Genomic DNA, 24,014 nt, shown 5'->3' on the forward strand with positions numbered 1-24,014 from the left:
GAATGTGGCAAACCATGGGGAAGGATCAAGAACCATATAAAAGAGGTTTGAAAACCTTATTTGCCTTCTCAGTCCCCACAGGGGAACACAGAGAGAAGGCGCCAGGAAGAAGGCAGGAGCAAGCCCTCAGCACACAGCAGATCTGCTCACACCTCCATTCTGGACTTTCAGCTACCGACGCGGAGTGCAATGAATTTTTGTGATTTTAAAGCTATCTGAAGCCGGGCGTGGTGGTGCACGCTTGTAATCCCCGTGCTTGGGAGGCTGAGACAGGAGGATCGCACGGGTTCGAAGCCAGCCTCAGCTACTTAGTGAGGCTCTCAGCAACTTAGTGAGACCCTGTTTCCAAATAAAATATAAAAAAGGTCTGGGAGTATAGCCCGGAGGTAGAAAGCCTCTGGGTTCCACCCCCAGTACCAACAACAACAACAACAAAATTTAAAAATTAAATAGGGCTGGGTAGCTTAGAGATAGAGTGCCTTTGGGTTCAATCCCCAGTTAGGAAAACAAAAATGCACCCAGGAACGGTTGGAATGCAGAACCAGCCCAAGTCCCCTGCCCTTGTTCTTGGCTGGACCTTGCCCGCAAAAAGGAACATAATTTGAGGGCAGTGTAGCCCAGAGGTAGAAAGCCTCTGGGTTCCACCCCCAGTACCACCAAAAAACAACAACAAAAAAAAGCTATCAGCCTTGTAGTTATATTTTGTTTGTTCATTTTGGTGATAGTACCGGGATGGAATTCAGGTCTCACATGAGTAGGCAAGTGCTCTATCCCAAGTCCTTTTTATTTTATTTTGAGATAGAGTCTGGGTAAATTCCCCAGGCTGGTCTAGAGTTTGCAAGCCAAGCCTCCTTCCTTGTCTCCCAAGTAGCTGGGATAACAGGCACGTACCGTGGTGCTCGACTAGCTTGCACTATATTTGTTACTTTACTCTGAGCGAACAAAGACACTGGGGCTTCCAACACCCAGGGTTTCTATTGGCCCCTTACAGATAAGAGAATGCAGGAGGCTTGCTGAGAAGTGGGTGTGGGCCTGTAACACGTGTGGGGGGGGCACTCCCCAGGGAATCTTTCTCAGAGTGGAAAGTGTGGGGGAGCCTGGAGGAGAGGGAGAAGAGAGGGTGTAAGGAGGGGAGGTGAAAGGAAGAAGGGACCTAGTGGGTCTGCAGGAAGGTGGGTGTTCACTGAGGCTCATCCATCCCCAGCTTCCTGGGGGTGACTTACTGAGTGTGTCTAAACAGAGAGGACTTGTGGCTGGCCTGGCTATCAACATCATGTGAGGGGGTCTTTGTAATCACTGGCTGAATGGACAGATAAAGGGTGGCTCTATGGCTTTGTGAATGAAGGTCAGCCCTGCTCCTGGGTGGGCATGTGGGGCCCTGGTCTACCCCACCTGCTCTCAGCCCACCCTCCCTCCCCGGCACAGGGACTACAGCTCCGTGTGATTCTCCTTGGTCCCGCGTAGCTCTCGGATCTTCTGGGGCAGGGTCTTGGTCCAGAACTGCAGCCTGTGGGCCTTCAGGGCCCGGCCCACGGCAGGATGGATGTCCAGCTGCAGGTACTGCTCGTCCTGGTCGAACACGGGCCAGTGGGGCAGGCCCTCGCTGTTGGGGTTCCTGTGCACATGCCCCCAGCGGGGCAGGGCAGGGTCACTCTGAGCCCTGCCGAGCCCAGACCTGAGTCCCCTGCCCTCCAAATTTGGGTCATGCCAGGGGGCTGGGGTTGTGGGATAAAGGGTGTTTTGCTGGTGTAGGAAAGCAATGGTCTCCCCTCATGATCCATGGGGTCAGGGCAACCTGGCCTGTTCTGTCCTCCCTCTCTGGCTCTGAGGGCGGCACAGCACTGTGGCCCACCTTCCAGGGCACTGGAGAAGGAAGCCGTGACCAGCACCCAAGTGGGGCACTGTGTCTGAGAGATCCTGGCTGGGGACACTGCCATCATGTGACGAGGCCCACAGGAAGCCCAGAGGCCACCGGAGACAAGGAGCATGGCGGGGACCGTGGCTGGGGAGGCTGAGCGGGGCTTCCTCTCACCCAGCTCTGGCAAAGTTGGCCCAGTACTTCATCATCCTCCTGCTCAGCAGCTGCTCCTCCTCAGTGAGTTCAACTGCAGGGAGGAGGGGAGCAAGGTCCAAGCCTGGCCAGCCACCAGCTGCCCAGTCACACCCATACTCACCACCCAGAATGTACCTGACCCTAGAGCCCAGACCTGGTTCTCTTCTGTTACAGTTTGGATCTGAAATGTCTCTAAAAGCTCATGTGTTGAAGGCTTGGTCTCAGGTGGTGGCGCTGTTGGTAGGTGGTGGAAACTTTAGAAGGCGGAGTCTAGGTGCAGAGGTGGTCCCTGGGATCAGTTTGAATGCATATTTTATACCTTCACTATTCCATTCACTCTCTTTTGCTTCTTGACTGCCGTGAGGTGAGTGGCTTTGCTCAACCTCCAGCTCCCAGCCATGAATCTCTACCTCACCACAGACCCAGAATCAAACGAGGCAAAAGGCCCTGGATAGCCAGGGGTGGTGGTGCATGCTTGTAATGCCAGCATTCGGGAGGCTGAGATAGGAGGATCACGGACAGCTCGGCAACTTAGTGAGATCTTGTTACAAAATAATAAATAAAATGGAGCTGGGGGGGTAGCTCAGAGGTAGAATGCCCCTGGGTTCCATCCCCAGTACCACACACACAAAAAAAAAAAAAAAAGAAAGAAAGAAAAGAAAGAAAGAAAGAAAGAAAAGAAAAGAAAAGAAAAAGAAAAAGGAATAAAAGTTTACTCTAGGCATTTTGTTGGGAAAAGATGACTAACATCCTCTCCCCTAACAATTCTAGTGTCAGGCCTTCCCATTGTTCAGTCCAACCTTATTCATCCTGGCCTCCTCTAGTTGAATAGACCTTGGGCTTATTCCTGGCCCAGAAGGCCCCAGCTCAAATTCATAAATATATATAGTATGTGATAGTGTATGATGGTGTGTGTGTGTGTGTGTGTGTGTGTGTGTGTGTGTGTATCTGTATTTGTGTGTTACTGGGAATCTAACCCAGGGGCATTCTACCACTGAGCTACACCCCAGCCCTGTTTTATAACAGGGTCTCACAAAGTTGCTGAGGGCCTTGCTAAATTACTGAAGTTGGTCTTGAACCCATGATCCTATTGTATAAGTCTTTCAAGTACTGGGATTACAGGCATGTGCTACCATGCCTGGCAATGGAAAGTCATTTAAGAAATAAATATGCCAGTCAGTCATGGTGGTGTACACCTAGAATTTTAGTACTCAGAAGGCAGTGACAAGAGGATTATAGATTTGAAGCCAGTCTCAGCATCTTAGCAAGGCACTCAGCAACTTAGTGAGACCGCATTTCAAATAAAAAATAAAATTGTTATGGGAGTGTAGCTCAGAGGTAGAATGTTCCTGGTTTCAATCTCCAGCACCACACTCACAGCCACACATAAGAAACAAATATGCCATTTAAACAACCCCCTCTATGCCCAAGCTGGACACCATGGGGCTGTGGGGGAACACAGACTGAAGTGGAAAGGGGTTTGAATTCTTTTTCTTCTCTCTCTCTCTCTCTCTCTTCCTCTTTCTTTCCTTCCTTCCTTTCTTTCTTTCCTTCTTTCTTTCTTTCTTTCTTTCTTTCTTTCTTTCTTTCTTTCTTTCTTTCTTCCCAGAACTGAGGATTGAACCCAGGGGCATTCTACCTCTGAGCTACACCCCCAACCCTATTTTATTATTTATTCTGAAATAGGATCTTACTAAGTTGCTGAGGCTGGCCACGAACTGATGATCCTCCTGTTTCAGGCTCCCAAATACTGGGATTACAAGTGTGCGCCACCACGCCTACCTTAGGGGCTTGGTTTTAATCCTGGTACAGCCTTTTGAGCTGTAAGATGGTGGACACCTAATGCTATTCCATCTCTAAGCCTCAGTTTTCTCATCTGGACAGTGAGGGCAATGACCTCACAAGGCCCCAAGTCCTGGAGAATGATGAAGACTCACCTTTGTTGCCCCAGAAAAAGGATCTGAAGACAAAGAGGACCTCATCGCCATGGTCAGCTTTCACGTGGGGAGGTCTAATGTCCTTGAAGAAGCTGGGCCGATGCTGGAACTCATAGAAGTAGACAGGGGCTCGGGACCCTGGGGGTGGGCAGGCAGTGATGTGGTGATGCCTCACCCGGAACTCCCCTGCCTCACCCTTGGTGATAAGATCCTTAGACCAAGCCTGGTGTAGTGCCTTGAAAAGCTTGTAATCCCACGGCTGGGCGTGGTGGCGCACGCTTGTAATCCCCACGCTTGGGAGGCTGAGACAGGAGGATCACACGGGTTCGAAGCCAGCCTCAGCTACTTAGTGAGGCTCTCAGCAACTTAGTGAGACCCTGTTTCCAAATAAAACATAAAAAAGGTCTGGGAGTATAGCCCGGAGGTAGAAAGCCTCTGGGTTCCACCCCCAGTACCACCAAAAAAAAAAAAAAAAAGCTTGTAATCCCAGTACTGGGGAGGCTGAGACAGAATTGCAGGTTTAAGGAGAGCCTCAGTAAGTGGTGATCAACCTAGTGAGACTCTGTTTCAAAATATAAATAAAAAAGGGTTGGGGATATAGCTCAGAAGTAGACTGCTCCTGGGTTCAGTTCCCATGAACACACACACACACACACACACACACACCACACACCACACACACACACACACCACACACACCACACACACACACACACACCACACACACACACACACACCACACACACACACACACCACACACACACACACACCACACACACACACACCACACACACACACACACACCACACACACACACACACACACACACACACACACACCCCTCCACCAAGGATGGCTGGAATCTGGAGAGCAGAGTGGGAAGCCCAAACCTGAGCAGGGGTAGTGGTGAAATCATGGCTAAGCCATGACCTTGGACTTCCTAGCTGTGTGGTTGTGGCCAAGTCAATAACTCAGTTTCCTTATCTGCCAAAGGGGAGCGATACCTGTCTCCTATGTTACTCAGGAGCATTTGCTGAGATGAAGGCTATCAAGTGCCTGACACCAAATGCTTGATAAAGACACAGGTCAGGACCTGGACAACACAGACCTCACCTGGAACCTGCAGCAGTCAGGATTCAGGTACAGATGTACTCACGCTGAAAATGTGCTACTTGGAGAGCAGGCATCACAAACACGAAGTCTTCCATCATGTTCTGGAACTGGGCTCGGAGGGTGTGGGGGTCCTCATTGTCCTCCATGTATTCCTCCATCAATAGGTCAGCAAACTCAGCAGGCAGCATCTAGCCCAGGGGATCAGGAAGAGTCAGGTTAGACAGACTCCCATGTAGGAGGCAGCACCTAGAGGTGGGGAGATGGGGCCTGGTGTGGGGTAGGGAAAGGTGGGAAGCCGTCAAGTTCTAGGGTGACCCCACCCACCCACGCATAGTTCAGCCTTTGTTGCTGGGGTGCTGCAAGGGCAGGACATCTGGGGGTGTGCTTTTCTACCCCAGGAGTCTCACCATCTGTGCTGCCCTTCTCTGCAACACTGCCTGTACAGTTCCTCTGTCTATTTCCTTCTGGGGGTCAACGGTGCCCATGCTCTGGGTGGCAGAAGCAGAGTTTAGATTGCAGTTCAGATTGGCTTGGAACTATGGGAAGTGCTTCCCAGATACCCAGGGGCTTGGAGCTGGGCCTCACCGAGGGAAGGATCCAGCCATACTCATCACTGTTGATACCAATGATGCTGGGGACAGGTTGGAAATCTGCAGAAGCCAGCAGTTCCTGGGGGTGCTTGGGCAAGAAGGCTCCGTCCACAATGCCGGGGATGATCTTGAAGGCCTGAGGGGGCATTCAGTATCAGGGAGCAAGGTCAGGTCCTAGAAAATATTTCATGCCTTCTGAGTGCCTTCTATATCTGTTTGGCTCATCCCAGGATGCTCAATCCTCCTGGAGATCCTACTCTTGACTTAGACAATCCTGGCTTCATTTTCCATTCAGAATTTTGGGGCACCAGAAGATGGTTATGAATGAATCATTTCAGAGTTGCCAGAGCACCCAGATCTGCCTGCCTCAGTAAGTACCAACCCCACCTTCCTCCAATCTGGGACCACTCGGCCCGACCTCGGTGATAGCCAGCATTTCCTCTTCACTCTTGCCCCGCAGGCAGCCCACGAAGGCCTCGGAGTCCACCTGCTCACAGCCAGACAGGTTGGCCACCATCTGAAAAGGGCAGGCAGGGGCTGGATCTCCCTCCAGGCAGCGAGAGGGGTTTGTCCAGCACCCCAGTTGGGTGTAGATGCCCCCAAAGCTCAAAGCATCCTGTGTGTAGATGGCTGCAGGTGTGAAATTGTCCCACCTTTGGTGATCCTTGGAAGCCTCAGCCACAGGGTCATCCCACCCACTTACATGGTTCTGTCCTCCATGGGCCCCCAGGGTGCAGCTGTGCAGGCCCCAGAACAAACTCCACCACCAGGATCCAGAGGTGTGTGGATTCTGACCTGGAACCCCTCAGCAATTTCTCTATAGGGAGTAATTCCCAAATTAAATGGACTGTCCTTGTCCCTACCACAGACCAGCAGAGGCTCTAGGCTGAGGGGGAGGCAGCGGGCTGGACTCGGCTGGTTAAGGACACTCACTGTGGAGACGGACTCAGATGAGACTACAATGAGGCTGGGAATCAGGGCCACCCCACTCTCCATGATGGCAGCCTGGAAGAGTCCTCGGGCCATGGGGGACACCACAAGTAAGGACACGCTAACGCCACCTGCAGACTCCCCAAAAATGGTGACGCGGTTGGGGTTGCCTCCAAAGTGGGCGATGTTCTGCTGGACCCAGCGCAGGGCGGCCACTTGGTCCAGGAAGCCCCAGTTGCCGGTGGCGTGCTGGTCCCCAGTGCTGAGAAGTGGCAGGGACAGGGTCACTGGGTGCTCTGGCTCTTCCCAGCGCCCAGTGACCAGAGCAGCTCTAGGCTCACCTGAAGAAGCCCGGGACACCCAGGCGGTACTGGATGGTGACCACCACCACGTCCTCAGTGGCTGCCAGAATGGAACCATCAAACATGGAAGCCATGCCTATAACTAGTGCACCACCGTGAATCCATACCATCACCTGGGGAAGTCAAGAGATGTTTCATGTGACTCCTACCAGCCCAAACTCTACCTGGAATCCACACTAGGCCAAACATTATGCATACAGATGGAATTCCAGTAGAACCCTATGACTTGGACCATGAGTGAGGGGCATAAGTTCAATAAGGATGACCAGGCCTCCCATAGTTTGGGTCTACTCCATGTATCAAAGCCTGGATCTATTACTTTACTTTCTGAGTCTTCTATGAAACCATAAGAAAGAAGAATCTCCCTGATATCCCCAAATATATTAGTCAAAAGTATTCTTCAAAGCCAGGGTGGTGTCACACACTTGTAATCCCAGCATTTGGGAGGCTGAGAGGAAGATCGCACTCAGTTTGTGGATAACCTCAGCTACTTAGTGAGGTCCTTTGCAACTCAGTGAGACCCTGTCTAAAAATAAAGAATAGAAAATAGAGCTGGGGGTGTAGCTCGGAGGTAGAATGCCCCTGGGTTCAATAAAAAAAAAAAAAAAGTATCCTTCAAACTCATGAGCTGAAAGATAATTCATGGCTGGAATCTTTGGTGACCTAAAAATTTAGCCTTTGGGTACCATAGTGGATTGCCTGGGCACAAGTTGGTTGAATGACCCTATGTCCATCCAAGAGCCATAGCCTTTGACCTCTGGGAGCAACCAGGGCTTTTTGACCCTCTGTTCAGATCAGGAGCCCAGTTAGGTAAGAGATATTTTGGGATCAGATAGTGAAGGCTTCTTATCAGGGTCCAAACTGCAGTTGGGCCCAGATAAACTTGTCTCTGATATATCCTTGCTGAAGAAATGTCCCTCTGCTCCCCATCTGACCATGGTCCAACACTCACAGGAAGGTTAGAGCCCTCCTGGGCATGGGCTGGTGTGTAGATGTTGAGGTACAGGCAGTCCTCGGACATGGGAAGGGGAGGCAGGGTCACATTCAACAGCTTCAAAGCCTGGGTGTTCATTGCTTCCGCATTTTGCTGACACCTGGTGGCCAACCATGGGAGACAGTCCACCGAGTGTCTATGCAGCTGTCAAAAGCGGAGCCTGGGGCCGGGTATGCGCCCAGCCCCTCCCCCACCCCTGATGCCCTGCTCTAGGATCCTTCTCTCCAGCCCTCCCCATCAAGTTTCAGGACACAGGCTCTGGGAGGCTGGGAAGGAGCACAGACCAGCAGGGGGGCCTCAAGGTCAGTGAGGCCTGGATCCCCCTCCTCCTGAGGCTGGGGTTCAAAGACTCTATGGGAACCATTGTCTGCACGTGTTGACACGCACCATTTACCCCTCACCCATTCAGGCCTGGAGGAGGGTATGTGCTCCACAGGTGCTGCAGGAATGAGCAGAGCTTCGTTCCCCATAGAAGGGCAGTGAGACCCCACATCCCAAATCTGGACTCTCAGGAATCTCATCCGTCCCAGAGTCCAGCTGTAAGCATGCACACGTGTTCCTTGAAGAAGGGCACCTGGCCCCGTGTGTGGACACAGTGACGGGGAGGGCGGGCCCCCAGGAGCCACCTCTGCTGCCCTCCTCAGTGGTCTCCAGCATCTGTGCTAAGTCTGGGGCTTCAATGGTTCATAGAGCCAATGTGAACCTTTCCCAAAGACAGCTGACCTGGTGGCAGAGAAAACTGGACATAACTAGAAATGGGGGACAAATGTGTCTCTGCTTCTCTTTTAGCATCAGGTTTTTTGTGTGTGGTACTGGAGGTGGAACCCAGAGGCTCCGGGCTATACTCCCAGACCTAGTTTATATTTTATTTGGAAACAGGGTCTCACTAAGTTGCTGAGAGCCTCCCTAAGTAGCTGAGGCTGGCTTTGAACCTGTGCAATCCTCCTGTCTCAGCCTCCCAAGCGCGGGGATTACAAGTGTGTGCCACCACGCCCGGCTAGCATCTGGTTCTAATACCTCTGGATGCCAAGGCCTGAGCCAGGCACCTGGCAAGTTCCTGCACCCCCCAGAGCCTCCGGATACTCACAGATAAGGGAATATCCCCAATGTGAAGAGAAAACCGCATGTGGCATTTCCCCTTAAGTGTTTGTTTTTTTAGGGCTGGGGATCAAGCTTTAAGGTTGCTAACCACGCTCAACCTCTGACCTACACCCCCAGCCCTTGCAGAGGGGTTTTGGTGAAAGAACCACTGAACCTGGCCCCAATCTCAGAGCACCCCCAACCTCAGCCCAGGAGATTTCTGGGCACCCATGAGATCTTACATGGCTGGGTGGGTAGTCCCATCCCTCACTCCACTCCAAGGCTGAGGGTGCTCAGGGGGTGCAAACCGCAGCGGTCCTAGAGGTGGCTTGGCAAAGGGAATTCCCAGGAAGGTGTGCACCCCCACACCGGTGCCCTCCACGTGGACGAGGCTGCCACGCACCTGCCCAGTGTACGTGTTCCGGATGGGGCTGGCCGAGTCCTGGCCTGCGGGAGAGAGATGCACTTGGGGCTGGGGTCTGCCCAGTGGCCGTCCTCCACACTGTGGGAGCTGCTGCCTCCTTAGGCTCCTCAGCTGGGCCTTGTGGGGGACCCTGGCCTGCAACGATGGCCTCTCACTCTCCCTGCTGTCACCCTCTCCCTCCTCCACCACCGCCTTCAGTGCCCTGCTGTCCTGGCCACTGCCTGGAGGCCTGGGGTCCTTAAGAGCCTGGGTAAGGTAGGCCAGGGAGGAGCCTGGCAGGGTGGGCTCTGGAGGAGGGGAGTGTGGAGTCCTGCTGGGAGATGAGGTTGGGGCAGGGTGGCTGGTGTTCAGGTTCCTCCCTAGGATCCTGTGGGCTGAGAGGAGTCAAGGGCTGCAGACACAGCCCAGCCTGGCGCTCCCTGGGAAGGTTCCTCAGCCTCCTGGCAGCACAGAGCACCATCACCTTTGCCCTAATGCCAAGTCATGCCTGTGCCCCAGCTGGGGTGTGGGGTGAGGGGCCCAGCAGGCTCTCAGCTGAGCTTTGGGAAGTGGTGCTGGTGGCTCTGTATCTTCCAGGGTCAGTACCTTGCCAGGGTCCTTTGGGAAAGTGTCAATGGCTTCTCTGGACCTAGGAGTCACACTCAGAGACAAAGGACAAAGGGCAGGTTTATGATTATTCTTGTTATTACCTGAGGCTTGGTAGCAGCTACAGGAAGCCTCACACACTGGAGGGAAGTGTCACCAGTCCCTGCTCCTCTGCCGGGAGGGTGCCACTGCCCATCCATGTTCCTCAGAGCCCCTCCCACGCCGATCACACCCCTGTGGAATGACTGCACTGACTCTCGCTGGAATCCGGGGGCCTCTCTCCACTTTTGCTGGGGCACATTTTCCGGCTGTCTTTGTCATCTCCACTAGCTTCTCCCTGGTGCCTCCTCTCTCCCAGTCACAGGAGCTGGATCCCACCCTGGCCCCTTCCCCCTCCCACCCTGCGGGAGCCTCACCCTGAGCCTGGCTGAGGAGTAGCAGGAGACCCCAAGATGCTGCGCTAAGCGCCTCCGGCCGCATGGCTGCCTTGCAGGTTTGTTTCTGTGGCGCCGTGGAGAGCCACTCTTCACCGAGAGGTTGCTTTGGAGCTGAGTTTTGCCCAGACCAGAGTTTGGATCTTTCAGGGAGTAGGTGGGGCGGAGTTTGGTGCTGGGCCAGATGAGTGCTGCTGGAGAGCTGCCCTAACTGAGCAGGCAGAGGTCAGGAGAGTCCGTGGGCAGAAGGAGGGGCAGGGTACTTCTCTGTCAGCTCTTCACCCTCTTCCCAAGGACCACGCAGCCCCCGCAGTCCCTCTGAGAATCTCGGAAACCTCTCCTCAAACTTAGACTCACTGAGTGAGTGACCTGTAGACGCCCCCATAGCGGGTTGGGGTTCAGAGAGGGAGCAGAGGGCTGCAGCTAGAGAAATCAGGAGGACTCCTGAGGAGGCGCAGGGGGAAGGTCTCCACAGGCGGAGGAATGGGAAGCCCTCTGAGGGGGCGAAGGAACTGCTTGGACGAAGCAGGGAGGTGTCTGTGCCCTTCATCCAGAATGCTCTTCCCCCACTTTTTTTTTTGTGTAGAAGGATATTATTACAGAATTGTTTATAATTACAAAAGTTATTTAAAATGAGGCAATGGCTTCTCAAGTGTCTTCCTGAGAGGGCCACATCTTTGAAGTATTTGGCATGAGGGAGCTGTAAGAGCTGTAGAAAAATTGGGTCAGTGCCTGCTTGTAAGCCCCAGGGGTGTTTTTAGGTAAGAAAACCCACCATTTTGGCATTTATGTATTTATGTATATGTATATATATATATATATATATATATATATATATATATATATATAATTTGGTACTATGTACCAAACCCACCCAGATCATTCTACTTCTGAATTATACCTCCAGTCCTATTTTTTAAAATTGATTTTGAAACAGAGTCTCACTAAATTGCTGAGGGCCTCACTGGGTTGCTAAGGCTTACTTTAAATTTGTCATCTTCCTGTCTCAGCCTCCCAAGAACTGCTATTACGGATGTGCAACATCACATCCAGATTTTTGACATCTATGTTTTTCCTCTTTTCTTTTTTTAAAATTTTGTGGCACTAGGAATTGAACCCAGAGGCATTTTACCCCCAAGTTATGCCCCCATGCCTACTTTATTGTTTCTTTGTAAAGAGTGTCTTACCAGGTTGCAGAGGGCCTCACTAAGTTGCAGAGGTTGGTCAGGGCACTATGATCCTCCTGCCTCAGCCTTCCAAGAACTGGGATGACAAGTGTGGGCCACCTTGCTGGCTCCAAATCTTGATGTCATAGTGGTTGCATGTTTTACACATTTACTCAGAATTTTTAAGCTGTTAACCTAAAAGAGATTAATTTTACAGTGTGTAAACCATGGAGACGAATCTACACTGGATGGAGTGCAGCTCCATAGTTTACACACAGTAAAATTAATCTCTTTTAGGCTACCATGCAGTTCTCAGCACACAGATAACACAAAAACAATCCTCACTAACGCTGTTAAAAATTAAGATGACTATGACATCTAAACAATTTTTTGGAGTCCACTTTGGAGAAACATAGTGAATATCCTCAGAACTGAAAAACAGAGGGATGCTTGCAGCCGGAACTCAAGGAATGGTTTAAAGATACAGCTTTAAGCTGGGCGTGGTGACGCACGCTTGTAATCCCTGCGCTTTGGGAGGCTGAGACAGGAGGATTGTGCAGGTTTAAAGCCAGCCTCAGCTGGCTTAAGAGACCCTGTTTCCAAATAAAATATAAAATAGGTCTGGGAGTGTAGCCCAGAGGTAGAAGGCTCCTGGGTTCCATCCCCAGTATCACACACACAAAAAAAAAAAAAAAAAAAAAGAAAAAGAAAAAAGAAAAAAAAAAGATACAGCTTTAAAGGGAAGCTGGGCGTGGTGGTGCAAGCCTGAAATCCCATCCTTGAGAGGCTGAGACAAGAATAACAGGTTAGAAGGCAGCTGCAGCAATTTAGTGGAGTTCTGAGTAACTTAGTGAGTCCCAGTTTCCAAATAAAAAATAGAATAGGCTGGGGTTATAGCTCAGAGGTAACAGGCCCCTGGGTTCAATCCCAAATCTCTCTCTCTCTCTCTCTCTCTCTCTCTCTCTCTCTCTCTCTCTCTCTCTCTCTCTCTCTCTCTCTCCGGGGAAAATATCCACTAAGAAGTGTTCCTGACAGGAAACTCTTTCTGTGTCAATTCAAGTCAGGCCAGGCTCATGCACCAGCCAGTGAGCTAAAAGGAGCATCTCTTTCTGAAATCCCGTCAGCCTAGCAGAATGTCGTTTTTGTCTGCACCTTGGTGTCCAGCGCGGGCAAGGCAATCTTCATTTTTTCCCCCAAAGGTCATTATGTCCTTACATTCACTGGATGAAAGAACAGGGACTTCTCCCCGGGTGACCCACATGGCATGTTGGTCAGAGGTGGGGGTACAGGGGAGACCCAGAGTCCATGGAATGGGCAATACAGCCACTTTGTCACAGAGAGAAAATGCACCAGGGCACAGAGGCAGATTGGACACAATCAGAACAAAATGAGATAAAAAGGAAATTTAATCATGTGGGCACCCATAGCGCGTGGGGGATGGTCAGGGGGTTTCAAGATATTCTGAAAGCGGGAGACAAATCCCTGGCTGGAGAGACCCTCAGGGAGCCAGGGACAGGAATCTCTTCTGCCACTCACCTCTGGACCTCCCCAGTCCCACTTCTAGGACACACCCCACAGATGGTCATCTTCACAGATGTGGTGTGATGAGGTGTGTGGGGCTCACGCTGTCTGCAGAGCCGTGGAGAGTTAGAGGAAGCTCCAGGAACCCACCCGGCCCTCCTGCACCCCCAGCTGGCCCAGGCTCCAGGGGCCAATGAACATGCCCAGTCCTGCTGCTCAAAACATGGGGACAGTCACCTCTTTGGGACAGAAATAAATGAGTGGTATAGCTTGGGGTGGGGGAAAGGGGTGGTCCATGCCGATAGTACTGGTCTTGAGAGTCGGAGACAGGAGGATCTCAGGTTTGTGGACAGTCTCAGCAACATAGCAAAACCCTCAGCAACCTTGTGAGACTCAGTTTCAAAATAAAAAAGAAAAATGGCTGAGGTATAGCTTGAAGATAGAATGTCCCTAGGTTAAATTCCTAGTACCACAAACAGACAAAGAAATAAATTAAAAAGTGACTGTATGGCTTTGTGAATGAAGGCCAGCCCTGCTCCTGGGTGGGCGTGCGTGGGGCCCTGGTCTACCCCACCTGCTCTCAGCCCACCCTCCCTCCCCGACACAGGAGCTACAGCTCCGTGTGATTCTCCTTGGTCCCGCGTAGCTCCCGGATCTTCTGGGGCAGGGTCTTGGTCCAGAACTGCAGTCTGTGGGCCTTCAGGGCCCGGCCCACGGCAGGATGGATGTCCAGCTGCAGGTACTGCTCGTCCTGGTCGAACACGGGCCAGTGGGGCAGGCCCTCGCTGTTGGGGTTCCTGTGCACATGCCCCCAGAGGGGTAGGGCAGGGTCACTCTGAGCCCTGCTGAGCCCAGACCTGAGTCCCCTGCCCTCCAAATTTGGGTCATGCCAGGGGGCTGGGGTTGTGGGGATAAAGGGTGGTTTGCTGGTGTGGAAAACAATGGTCTCCCCTCATGATCCATGGGGTCAGGGCAACCTGGCCTGTTCTGTCCTCCCTCTCTGGCTCTGAGGGCGGCTCAGCACTGTGGCCCACCCTCCAGGGCACTGGAGAAGGAAGCCGTGACCGGCACCCAAGAGGGGCACTGTGTCTGAGAGGGCCCGGCTGGGGACACTGCCATCGTGTGACGGGGCCCACAGGAAGGCCAGAGGCCACCGGAGACAAGGAGCATGGCGGGGACCGCGGCTGGGGAGGCTGAGCGGGGCGTCCTCTCACCCAGCTCTGGCAAAGTTGGCCCAGTACTTCATCATCCTCCTGCTCAGCAGCTGCTCCTCCTCAGTGAGCTCAACTGCAGGGAGGAGGGGAGCAAGGTCCAGGCCTGGCCAGCCACCAGCTGCCCAGTCATGCCCACACTCGCCACCTGTGCAGGCTGACCCTAGAGCCCAGACCTGGTTCCCTTCCCTCCTTACAGCACGGAGTGTCAGGCCCTCCCCTGCCCAAGCTGCCTTCCTCATCCCAGCCTCTAAGTGGGCTCATTTCTTTTTCTTTTCTTTTCTTTTTTTTTTCTTTTGGGTACTGGGAATTAAACTCAGAGGGACTCAACCTCCAACATATACTCCTATACTCCTGGCCTCCTCTTTCTCTGTGGTATTGGGGATTAAATTCAAGGCCATTCTACCTCGACCTACATTCCCATTCTCATATATATATATATATATACATATATATATATATATATTTGGATACAGGGTCTCACTTGGTGACTGAGAGACTTGCTAAGTTGCTGAGGCTGGCTTTAAACCTGCAATCCTGCTGTCTCATCTTCCCAAGTACTAGGATTACACCACACCAGGCTTAAAAAATTTTTTTTTCAAATGGGAATTGAACCCAGGGGCATTCTACCTCTGAGTTACATACCAGAACTTTTTATTTATTATTTTGAAATGGAGTCTGGCTAGACTCCACTAGCAACTGCTAAGTTGCTAATTCTGGTCTTAAACATGTGATCCTTCTGTCTCAGGCTCCCAAGTTCTAGGATTCTAGGTGTGTGCCAACATGCTAGAGTACAGTTGTTGTTTTTTTTAATTTTGAAACAGGGTCATGTGAAGCTTGGCTTCAAACCAAACTTAGTTTGCCTTAGTTTCCCTAGTATTGGGGTTCTAGGCATGTACCACCGTGCCCAGCACCATTATGTCTTTAATACATCCTCCTTAGGCTTGTCTGTGGCCTATGTCTGAAGCCTCGTACTTGGGAGGCTGAGGGAGAAGGCTCACAAGCCCAAGACCAGCCTCAGCAACTCAGCAAGAGCTCTGGAAACCTAGTGAGACTCTGGAAACAATAACACAAAACCAAGGGGCTAGGGATGTAGCTCAGGTGGAACTCCCTTGGGTTAAATTCAGTACCAGAAAATAAACAAACAAACAGTTAAAAGGGCGTGGGTGTAGTTTGGAGGTAGAATGCTCCTGGATTCATTCCCAGTACAAAAAAAAAAAAAGAATAAAAACCACCCTCATCTGCACCCATGCTGGACACCATGACTGGGCTGTGAGTAGATGGAGGGAGCTGATTTCTAAGCCAGGCACAGTCTTTTGAATTATAAGCTACTGATAACCAGATCATGCCATCTCTGAGCCTGTCTCCTCATCTGGACACAGGGCACATTTAGAAGCTCCTGGGCAAAAAGGGATACTCACTTTTGTTGCCATGGAAAAAGGATCCAAAGATCAGGAAAACCTCATCGCCATGGTCGGCCCTCACGTTGGGCGGCCTCATGCTCTTGATGAAGTTGGGCCCATGCTGGAACTCGTAGAAGTAGACGGGGCCACGGGATCCTGGGTTGGACAGGCAGGGACGTGGTGGCCCCTCCACTGCAGCTCTACTGTCCCACCCTTGTGCTAAGACACTAAGGACACAGGCTGGCTGGAATCTAGACAGGGGTGGAAGCCCAGGCTGGAGCAGGGTCAGGGAGGCTTTGGCAAAACCATGACCTTGAACTTCCTTGCTGTGAGGTCAGATGCAAGTCACTAAGTGTCACTAACTCAGTTTCCTCATCTGCCAAATAGGAATGATGTCTGTCTCTTACACTGTCCATGAGGATTTACTGGGATCTTCAAAGGCCAAGTGTCTACACCTGAGGCCTGATAAAGACATAGGTCAGGACCTGGATACCACAGACCTGGCCTGGGACCGCAGCCCTGAGCTGCCCCTAGACAGTCAGGACACAGGGACAGATGTACTCACGCTGCAAATGTGCTACATGGAGAGCAGGCATCACAAACAGAAAGTCCCCCATCAGCTCCTGGTACCCAGCTTTCAGGGTGTGGGGGTCCTCACTGTCCCCCATGTACTCCTCCATGAACAGGTCGCCCACCTCAGCAGGCAGCATCTAGCCCAGGGGACCAAGGAGAATAGGTGAGGCAGCTCCAGGGCAGGAGCCAGTGGCCTCAGGGTGGGACAGGGTTCTGGGATGGGACAGGGATGGAGGGAGCTGTTCAGCTGTGGGGTGACCCCTCCCACAAACACACATAGAGTAGCTCTTTGCCCTGGGGCTGGTGCAGGGCAGGGTAGCTGGCTGGGCTCTCTCTGCTGCAGGACCCCAGGAGTCTCACCATCTGTGTTAACAGTTTTTGCAGAATAGCCTGCACGGTCTCTCGGTCCATTTCTTTACTGGTTTCAGCAGAGCCCATATACTGGGTGGCGGAGAGAGAGTCACAAGTTATGGGTAGGAAGGACGAGGCTTGAGGCTTGAGGCCCATCAGACCCACTGCCCAACTTTCACGGGGCTGTAACCAGGTCTAACCGAGGGGAGGATCCAGCTATACTCATCATTGTTGACACCGATGATGCTGGGCACAGGCTTAAAATCAGAAGAGGCCAGCAGCTCCTGGGGGTGCCTGGGCAGGAAGACTCCGTCCACCACACCGGGAGTGACCTTGAGGAGCTGAGGGGCATCAGGGCAGTGGTCAACATAAGGTCCAGGCTTCTTCTCATGTCCCTGCGTCACTTCCTAATGTATTCACATCCCATGATGCTCACACCAACATTAAGAGACCCTATACCTGGTGAAACATATCACTGTCTCCATTTGCATGGAGGGTTATGTTGATATGAGAACGCCAAGCCTTAGAATGAGATAATTGGTTCGGAGCAGTAGAACTTGCTGCCCCTCCCACTATGACCCCTCTTCCTCCACACCTGGGATCACTCAGCCCGACCTTGGTGATAGCCAGCATTTCCTCTTCACTCTTGCCCCGCAGGCAGCCCACGAAGGCCTCGGAGTCCACCTGCTCACAGCCAGACAGGTTGGCCACCATCTGAAAAGGGACCGGGCAAGAGCTGGATGTTCTTTCAGCCAGAGAGAGTGGTTTGTTCAGTACCTTAGCTGGGTGCAGGTAGTCCCAAATTTTTGTGTGTAGATGGGTGCAGGTTTGAAATTAATTGTCCCCCCTTCCCCGATGCTCAGAGGTTTCAAGAGAGGGTTCATTCCACCTGTTTACATGGTTTTCCCATGATGAGCCCCCAGGGTGCAGCTTTGAAGGCTACAGAACACACTCCACCACCATAAGTAAGAGGTAGATTTTGACCTTAGCCCTTCAGTAATTCCTCTGTAGGTAGGCATTCCCAAATCAAAAGGACTGTCCTTGTCCCCATCACAGACCAGCAGAGGGTCTAGGCTGAGGGGACAGGCAGCGGGCTGGACTTGGCTGGTTAAGGACACTCACTGTGGAGACGGACTCAGATGAGACTATAACGAAGCCGGGAACCAGGGCCACCCCACTCTCCATGATGGCAGCCTGGAAGAGTCCTCGGGCCATGGGGGACACCACAAGTGAGGACACGCTAATGCCACCTGCAGACTCCCCAAAAATGGTGACACGGTTGGGGTTGCCTCCAAAGTGGGCGATGTTCTGCTGGACCCAGCGCAGGGCGGCCACTTGGTCCAGGAAGCCCCAGTTGCCGGTGGCGTGCTGGTCCCCAGTGCTGAGAAGTGGCGGGGACAGGGTCACTGGGGGCTCTGGCTCTGCTCAGCGCCCAGCGACCAGAGCAGCTGTAGGCTCACCTGAAGAAGCCCAGGACACCCAGGCGGTACTGGATGGTGACCACCACCACGTCCTGGGTGGCTGCCAGAATGGAGCCATCGTACATGGAAGCCGAGCCTACAACCAAGCCGCCACCATGGATCCACACCATCACCTGGAGAAACCAAGAGAAGTGGCACATTTCTCCTGCCATTCAAACACTCCTAACTATGATGCTCCTAGAATAAACAGCTCTTTTGCTTTTGCAACTAGCCACATAAACCATACTCCATTAGAACCTTATGAGCTGGGACAAAGGTCAGGGGCCATGTTTAATCTGAAATAGCAGGCCTCCCCAACTGGGATCCAACAAACAGCCCATGCCTGGGCCCAATATTCTCAGAACACCTTTTTATTTATAGTACCAAGACTGAGCTCAGGCATGTTCTGCCTAAAAGCTACATCCCCAGCTCAATTTTTATTTTTTATTTTGAAACAGAGCTGAGGCTGGATGTAAACCTGTGATCTTCCTGTCTTAGCCTCCCAAGTGCTGGGATTACAAGTGTGCACCACCATGCCTGGCTAAGAACACCTTGAAAAGAAAAGAAAAGGCATGTTTCCCTGAATGTCCCGTCTGAATATTAATTAATAATATCATCTAATTTCTACGTCCAAATAATCCATCCCAGGGGCTTGAGTCACCTCCTTTGCTCCGTTGGGCACCCGCCTGGGTCTCTAGAGTGAGACCTGCATTAGCATTGGCCAATGACCTATGCTCTCTGGGAGCAGCCAGGGCTCTGTGACCCCTTGCCCAGGGGTCAGCTGCTCGTCTGGATAGGAGGCCTCTTGGACGGGTAATAGAGGCCTCTCTAGAGTCCTCACTGTGGCGGGGCCTGGCTGGACTGTCCCTGTCAGGCTTGCTGTGTCATTATTCTAGTGATCAGAGCCAAGCCTCATAATGGTTGGCAAGCATCCTAGCACTGAGAGATGTCCCTGACCCCTTTCTGAGGTTCCAAAAGAAATGTCCTCCCACATTGGACAGACCATGACCTGACACTCACAGGAAGACTGGAGCCCTCCTGGGCATGGGCTGGTGTGTAGATGTTGAGGTACAGACAGTCCTCGGACATAGAGATGGGAGGTATTTGCATATTCATTTTCTTGAGACCTTCTCCAATCATTTTGTCAGCGTTTTGCAGACACCTGGTCACAGTGGAAGACAGTTATTGCAGGCCTGTACAGCTGTCAGAGGCAGAGCCTGGGGCCAGGTGTGCTCCCAGCCCCTCCCACATCCCCATGATGCTCTGCTCTAGGATCCTTCTCTCCAGCCCTCCATCAAGTTCCAGGACACAGGCTCTGGGAGACTGGGATGGAGCATAGACCACCAGGGAGGCCACAAGGTCGGTGAGGCCTGGATCCCCCTCCTCCTGAGGCTGGGGTTCAGAGACTCTATGGGAACCATTGTCTGCACGTGTTGACATGCACCATTTACCCCTCACCCATTCAGGCCTGGAGCAGGGTATGTGCCCCACAGGAGCTGCAGGAATGAACAGAGCTTCGTTCCCCATAGAAGAGCAGTGAGACCCCACATCCCAAATCTGGACTCTCAGGAACCTCATCCATCCCAGAGTCCAGCTGTAAGCATGCACACGTGTTTCTCGAAGAAGGGCACCTGGCCCTATGTGTGGACAACAGTGACGGGGAGGGCGGGGCCTCAGAAGCCACCTCTGCTGCCCTCCTCAGGGGTCTCCAGCATCTGTGCTAAGTCTGGGGCTTCAATGGTTCATAGAGCCAGTGTGAACCTTTCCCAAAGATAGCTGTCCTGGTGGCAGAGAACACTTGCATAACTTGAAACTCAGGAAAAGTATGTCTCTGATCCCCTCTTCTGTACCTGGAGCTAATTCTTCTGGACACCAGTCCCTGAGCTAGAAGCCTGGCAAGTTACTGCACCCTCCTGAGCCTCAGGAGGCTCATGGATGTGAGACTCTCCCTAACATGAAAGGAAAACACTGTGGCATTTCTCTATAAATATTTGTTTGCTTGTTCATGTGCCAGAGATCAAGCTTCAGGGTTGCTAAACACACACTTACCTAGCTGGGTAGGAGGTCCCATCCCTCACTCCACTCCAAGGCTGAGGGTGCTCAGGGGGTGCAAACCGCAGCGGTCCTAGAGGTGGCTTGGCAAAGGGAATTCCCAGGAAGGTGTGCACCCCCACACCGGTGCCCTCCACGTGGATGAGGCTGCCCCGCACCTGCCCAGTGTACGTGTTCCGGATGGGGCTGGCCGAGTCCTGGCCTGCGGGAGAGAGATGCACTTGGGGCTGGGGTCTGCCCAGTGGCCGTCCTCCACACCGTGGGAGCTGCTGCCTCCTTAGGCTCCTCAGCTGGGCCTTGTGGGGGACCCTGGCCTGCAACGATGGCCTCACACTCTCCCTGCTGTCACCCTCTCCCTCCTCCACCACCGCCTTCAGTGCCCTGCTGTCCTGGCCACTGCCTGGAGGGTCTGGGGTCCTCAAGAGCCTGGGTAATGTAGGCCAGGGAGGAGCCTGGCAGGGTGGGCTCTGGAGGAGGGGAGTGTGGGGTCCTGCTGGGAGATGAGGTTGGGGCAGGGTGGCTGGTGTTCAGGTTCCTCCCTAGGATCCTGTGGGCTGAGAGGAGTCAAGGGCTGCAGACACAGCCCAGCCTGGTGCTCCCTGGGAAGGTTCCTCAGCCTCCTGGCAGCACAGAGCACCATCACCTTTGCCCTAATGCCAAGTCATGCCTGTGCCCCAGCTGGGGTGCGGGGTGAGGGGCCCAGTGGGCTTTGAGCTCAGCTTTGGGAAGTAGTGCTGGTGGCTCTGTATCCCCAGAACCAGTAACTTTGTTTGTGTCCTTTGGAAATCATCTGTGGCTTTTCTGGATAAATAGGGTCACACGAGAGCCAAATGGCAGCAGGAAGCTATTACTGTTGCTGTAATTAACCCAGGGTGGTAGCAGCTATAGTCCCAGTCACAGCCTCACACACAGGAGGGAAATGTCCCCAACTCCTGCCCCTCTGCCAGGAGGGGCTGACCTTCCCGTCCACGATCCTCAGAGCCCCTGCACGCAGCTCACCCCTGGGTGTTGCATGTCCCCCGGGGCCCTGCTTCTCTCTGGAATCTTGGGGCCTCTTCCTACATTTTGGGGCGTGTCATCTGTCTTCTTTACCATGTTCTCTCTTCCTGGTTCCCTCTCTCTCTTAGTCTGACAAACTGGAAGATTCCACCCTGGTCCCCAACTCTTCCCACCCCCGCAGGAGCCTCACCCTGGGCCTGGATGAGAAGAAGCAGGAGCCCCCAAAATGCTGCACGAAGCAGGTCATGATGCTGGCCTGGTCGCATGGCTGCCTTGCAGGTTTGTTTCCACGGCAGTCCACACTCCAAGAGGTGCTTCAGAACATAGTGTCTCCCGGGCTGGAGTTTGGACCTGGTAGGGGGTAGGCGGGGCGCAGCCTGGGGACTGGCCCCATAAATGTTGCTGGAGAGCTGCCCTGAACTGAGCAGGCAGAAGTGTCCAGAGCCAGTGGACTGCAGGAGTGGCAGGGCCACCTCCCCTGAGCCAGCACCTCAGCCTCCTCCCACCCTGGCCTCTTCCTGCCGCAGTCTCAGCCTCTGTCTCTGCACAGGTTGGCCGGTGTATCCCTGGTCCTATTACCCATGCCGCAGAGTTCAGATGCATGGGGATTGCAGGGCTGCACAGTCACCTCAGGGACATGTTGCTGGCACTCTGCAGTAGAGGGGGGTGGCTGGAGTTTGGACCCAGCATGGAGTGGGCGGGGCATACTTTGGGGCGGGGCCAGGTGCCACTTGGCAAGGGGAGGGCTCCTCTGAGGAGGTGCCTTGGAGATCTCCATGGATGGAGAAATGGGAAGCCCTCTGCTGGGGTGATGTGAACTGCTTGAGCAACGGCGGGGAGGTGTGTTTGGCCTTCGTCCTAAACCCTCCTCCTTTTTTTTTCTTTTTTAATGGAGAAGGATACTTTTTGCAGAGTTGTTTATAATTACAAGAGTTGTTTAAAACAAGGCAATAGCTTCTTTCCCTCTCCTGAGAGAGCTGCGTCTTTCTTTGAGAGTTTGGCATGAGGGAGCTGTAAGAGCCGGGCAGGGTGGTGCCCAGGCAAGCCCCAGGTGTGTTTACAGGGAAGAATATCACTATTTTTGGCACCTTCTTCCACCCCCACCCCAGATATTGAACTTGAACCCAGAGGCATTCTACTTCTGAGCTATACCCACAGTCCTGCTAAATTGCTGGGGCTAGCTTTGAACTTCAGATCCTCTTGTCCCAGCCTCTCAAGAACTGAGATTACGGGCATGCACCACCACATTTATCTTACACACACACACACACACACACACATATTTGGTGGTGGTAGAATTGGGAGATTAAACTCAGAGGCATTCTACCTCTGAGCTATATCCCCAGGCCTTTTTTTTTTTTAAAACAGGATTTTACTACATTGTGGAGAGCCTCACTAAGTTGCTTGGCTGGCCAGGAATCTGATCCTCCTGTCTTAGCCTTCCAAGAACTGTGATTCAGGTGATTCAGACCTGGCCACCACGCCCAGCTTTTTGGCGCCTATTCTGACACAGTGTCCTTAAGTATTCTGGTGAAGCAAGAGCCCTACCCGAACACCCCTGTAGCATTCTGAGAAGTGATCTTGTAAAAAAAAAAAAAAAAAAAAACCCCAAAACAAACAAACCAAAGAGGTAGATGAGCTCTCCTGGATGTATGTGTGTGTGTGTGTGTGTGTGTGTGTGTGTGTGTGTGTACACACACTTACAAACAGAAGTGTTGAAACCAAGCCAGGACGCAGATACGTGTAGTCAGTTCACGTTTCTTGTTACATTTCCACGATTTTGAGAAGCCGGATCAATTCTGCAAGTATCCTTGCATTTCAACTCAACCAAGACAGCCTTTACCATGCCTCTTAATGTGCCTGTAGAAAAGATGAACGAATATTTAAAGGCTGCAAAAGACAGAGAACAGAATCAGATTAAGCCAGTTCTCCAGCCACGCCATTTGGTATTTTATATGATACACGTCTTTCAAACAACAAAGAAGGTATGATTAGTCTAGAGAGAGAAACTGTTGGGATTTCCAATGCAGCATAAAGAGATGACAGACTCATACCAGTGAAGGAATCCTTTGAGATTCTGAATCCTTTGAGGTACTTGGAATGTATAGTAGAATTCCACTACAAAGTAGGAGAAGCCGCCATAGCTGTCTGTTTGCTCACACAGCTGTGCAGACTCACAATAAACTGAGTGCCCTTCAACAGCCCCTCACCTCTGACAGACCCAAGGGCTTTCCCTAATTGGTATGGCACACACGCACGTGTTGGTGCAGTGCTGCAGGACCCCGTGCCCCACGACCAGGATGGAGTTCACAGTCACTTACCCACTGGAGAAGCAGGAGCCAGTGGCTGCAGGTCCAGCACCAGGAACTTGTCAGGGAAGTCCCAGCCTTCTGTGTCTCGGGGCAGCCAGGATCTTGTCTGGGAGGTTCTGAAACACCCAGAGCCCTGTGTGATGGAGGAGAGCCCGCCTGGGTGTGGGAATACCCAGCCAGCCTGACGTCCTGCAAGAAGGGGTGCAGAGCTCAGCTGAGACAGCCTAAGGTGCCTGGAAACCGGCCTTGCTCTCTGTGCTCCAGCCCCACAGGCTCTCAGCCCAGCGCTGTCTGGCTGGCTTCCCCGGGGCTTCAGGGAGCAGTCAGTGTTTACCTGGGTCTGAGGAGCCGCCATGTCAAGTGAGAGCCTCCTCTCCTTGGTCTCCACCTGGTCGGCAAGGCCAGTGTCGAGTTGCGTCTCTCATCCTAGACTGGCCCCAGCCGTTGCCCAGCCCTGCCTGCA

At 52.6% G+C, this 24,014-nt stretch overlaps 2 protein-coding genes across 2 annotated transcripts; both read right to left on the minus strand.

The window, feature by feature from the left end:
• Nucleotides 1–1,428: 1,428 nt before the first annotated feature.
• LOC308268355 (cocaine esterase-like) lies at nt 1,429–10,549 on the minus strand (the record flags this gene model as incomplete). The annotated part of the gene is made up of 12 exons (XM_080703501.1): nt 1,429–1,615; nt 2,033–2,105; nt 3,991–4,128; nt 5,148–5,292; nt 5,512–5,592; nt 5,690–5,830; nt 6,113–6,211; nt 6,628–6,886; nt 6,966–7,099; nt 7,939–8,080; nt 9,303–9,507; nt 10,486–10,549. The coding sequence occupies 12 exons, from the start codon at nt 10,547–10,549 to the stop codon at nt 1,429–1,431; spliced, it is 1,668 nt and encodes a 555-aa protein (XP_080559627.1).
• Nucleotides 10,550–13,800: 3,251 nt separating this feature from the next.
• On the minus strand, nt 13,801–23,906 carry LOC308268356 (cocaine esterase-like; the record flags this gene model as incomplete). The annotated part of the gene is made up of 17 exons (XM_080703502.1): nt 13,801–13,987; nt 14,405–14,477; nt 15,823–15,960; nt 16,370–16,514; nt 16,738–16,818; nt 16,929–17,069; nt 17,344–17,442; nt 17,851–18,109; nt 18,189–18,322; nt 19,209–19,350; nt 20,238–20,442; nt 21,430–21,659; nt 21,868–21,890; nt 23,083–23,129; nt 23,561–23,667; nt 23,724–23,740; nt 23,886–23,906. The coding sequence occupies 17 exons, from the start codon at nt 23,904–23,906 to the stop codon at nt 13,801–13,803; spliced, it is 2,049 nt and encodes a 682-aa protein (XP_080559628.1).
• Between the last annotated feature and the right edge of the window lie 108 nt (nt 23,907–24,014).

Source organism: Muscardinus avellanarius, assembly GCF_963383645.1.
Source record: "Muscardinus avellanarius genome assembly, chromosome: 10".
NCBI classification, from domain to species: Eukaryota; Metazoa; Chordata; class Mammalia; order Rodentia; family Gliridae; genus Muscardinus; species Muscardinus avellanarius.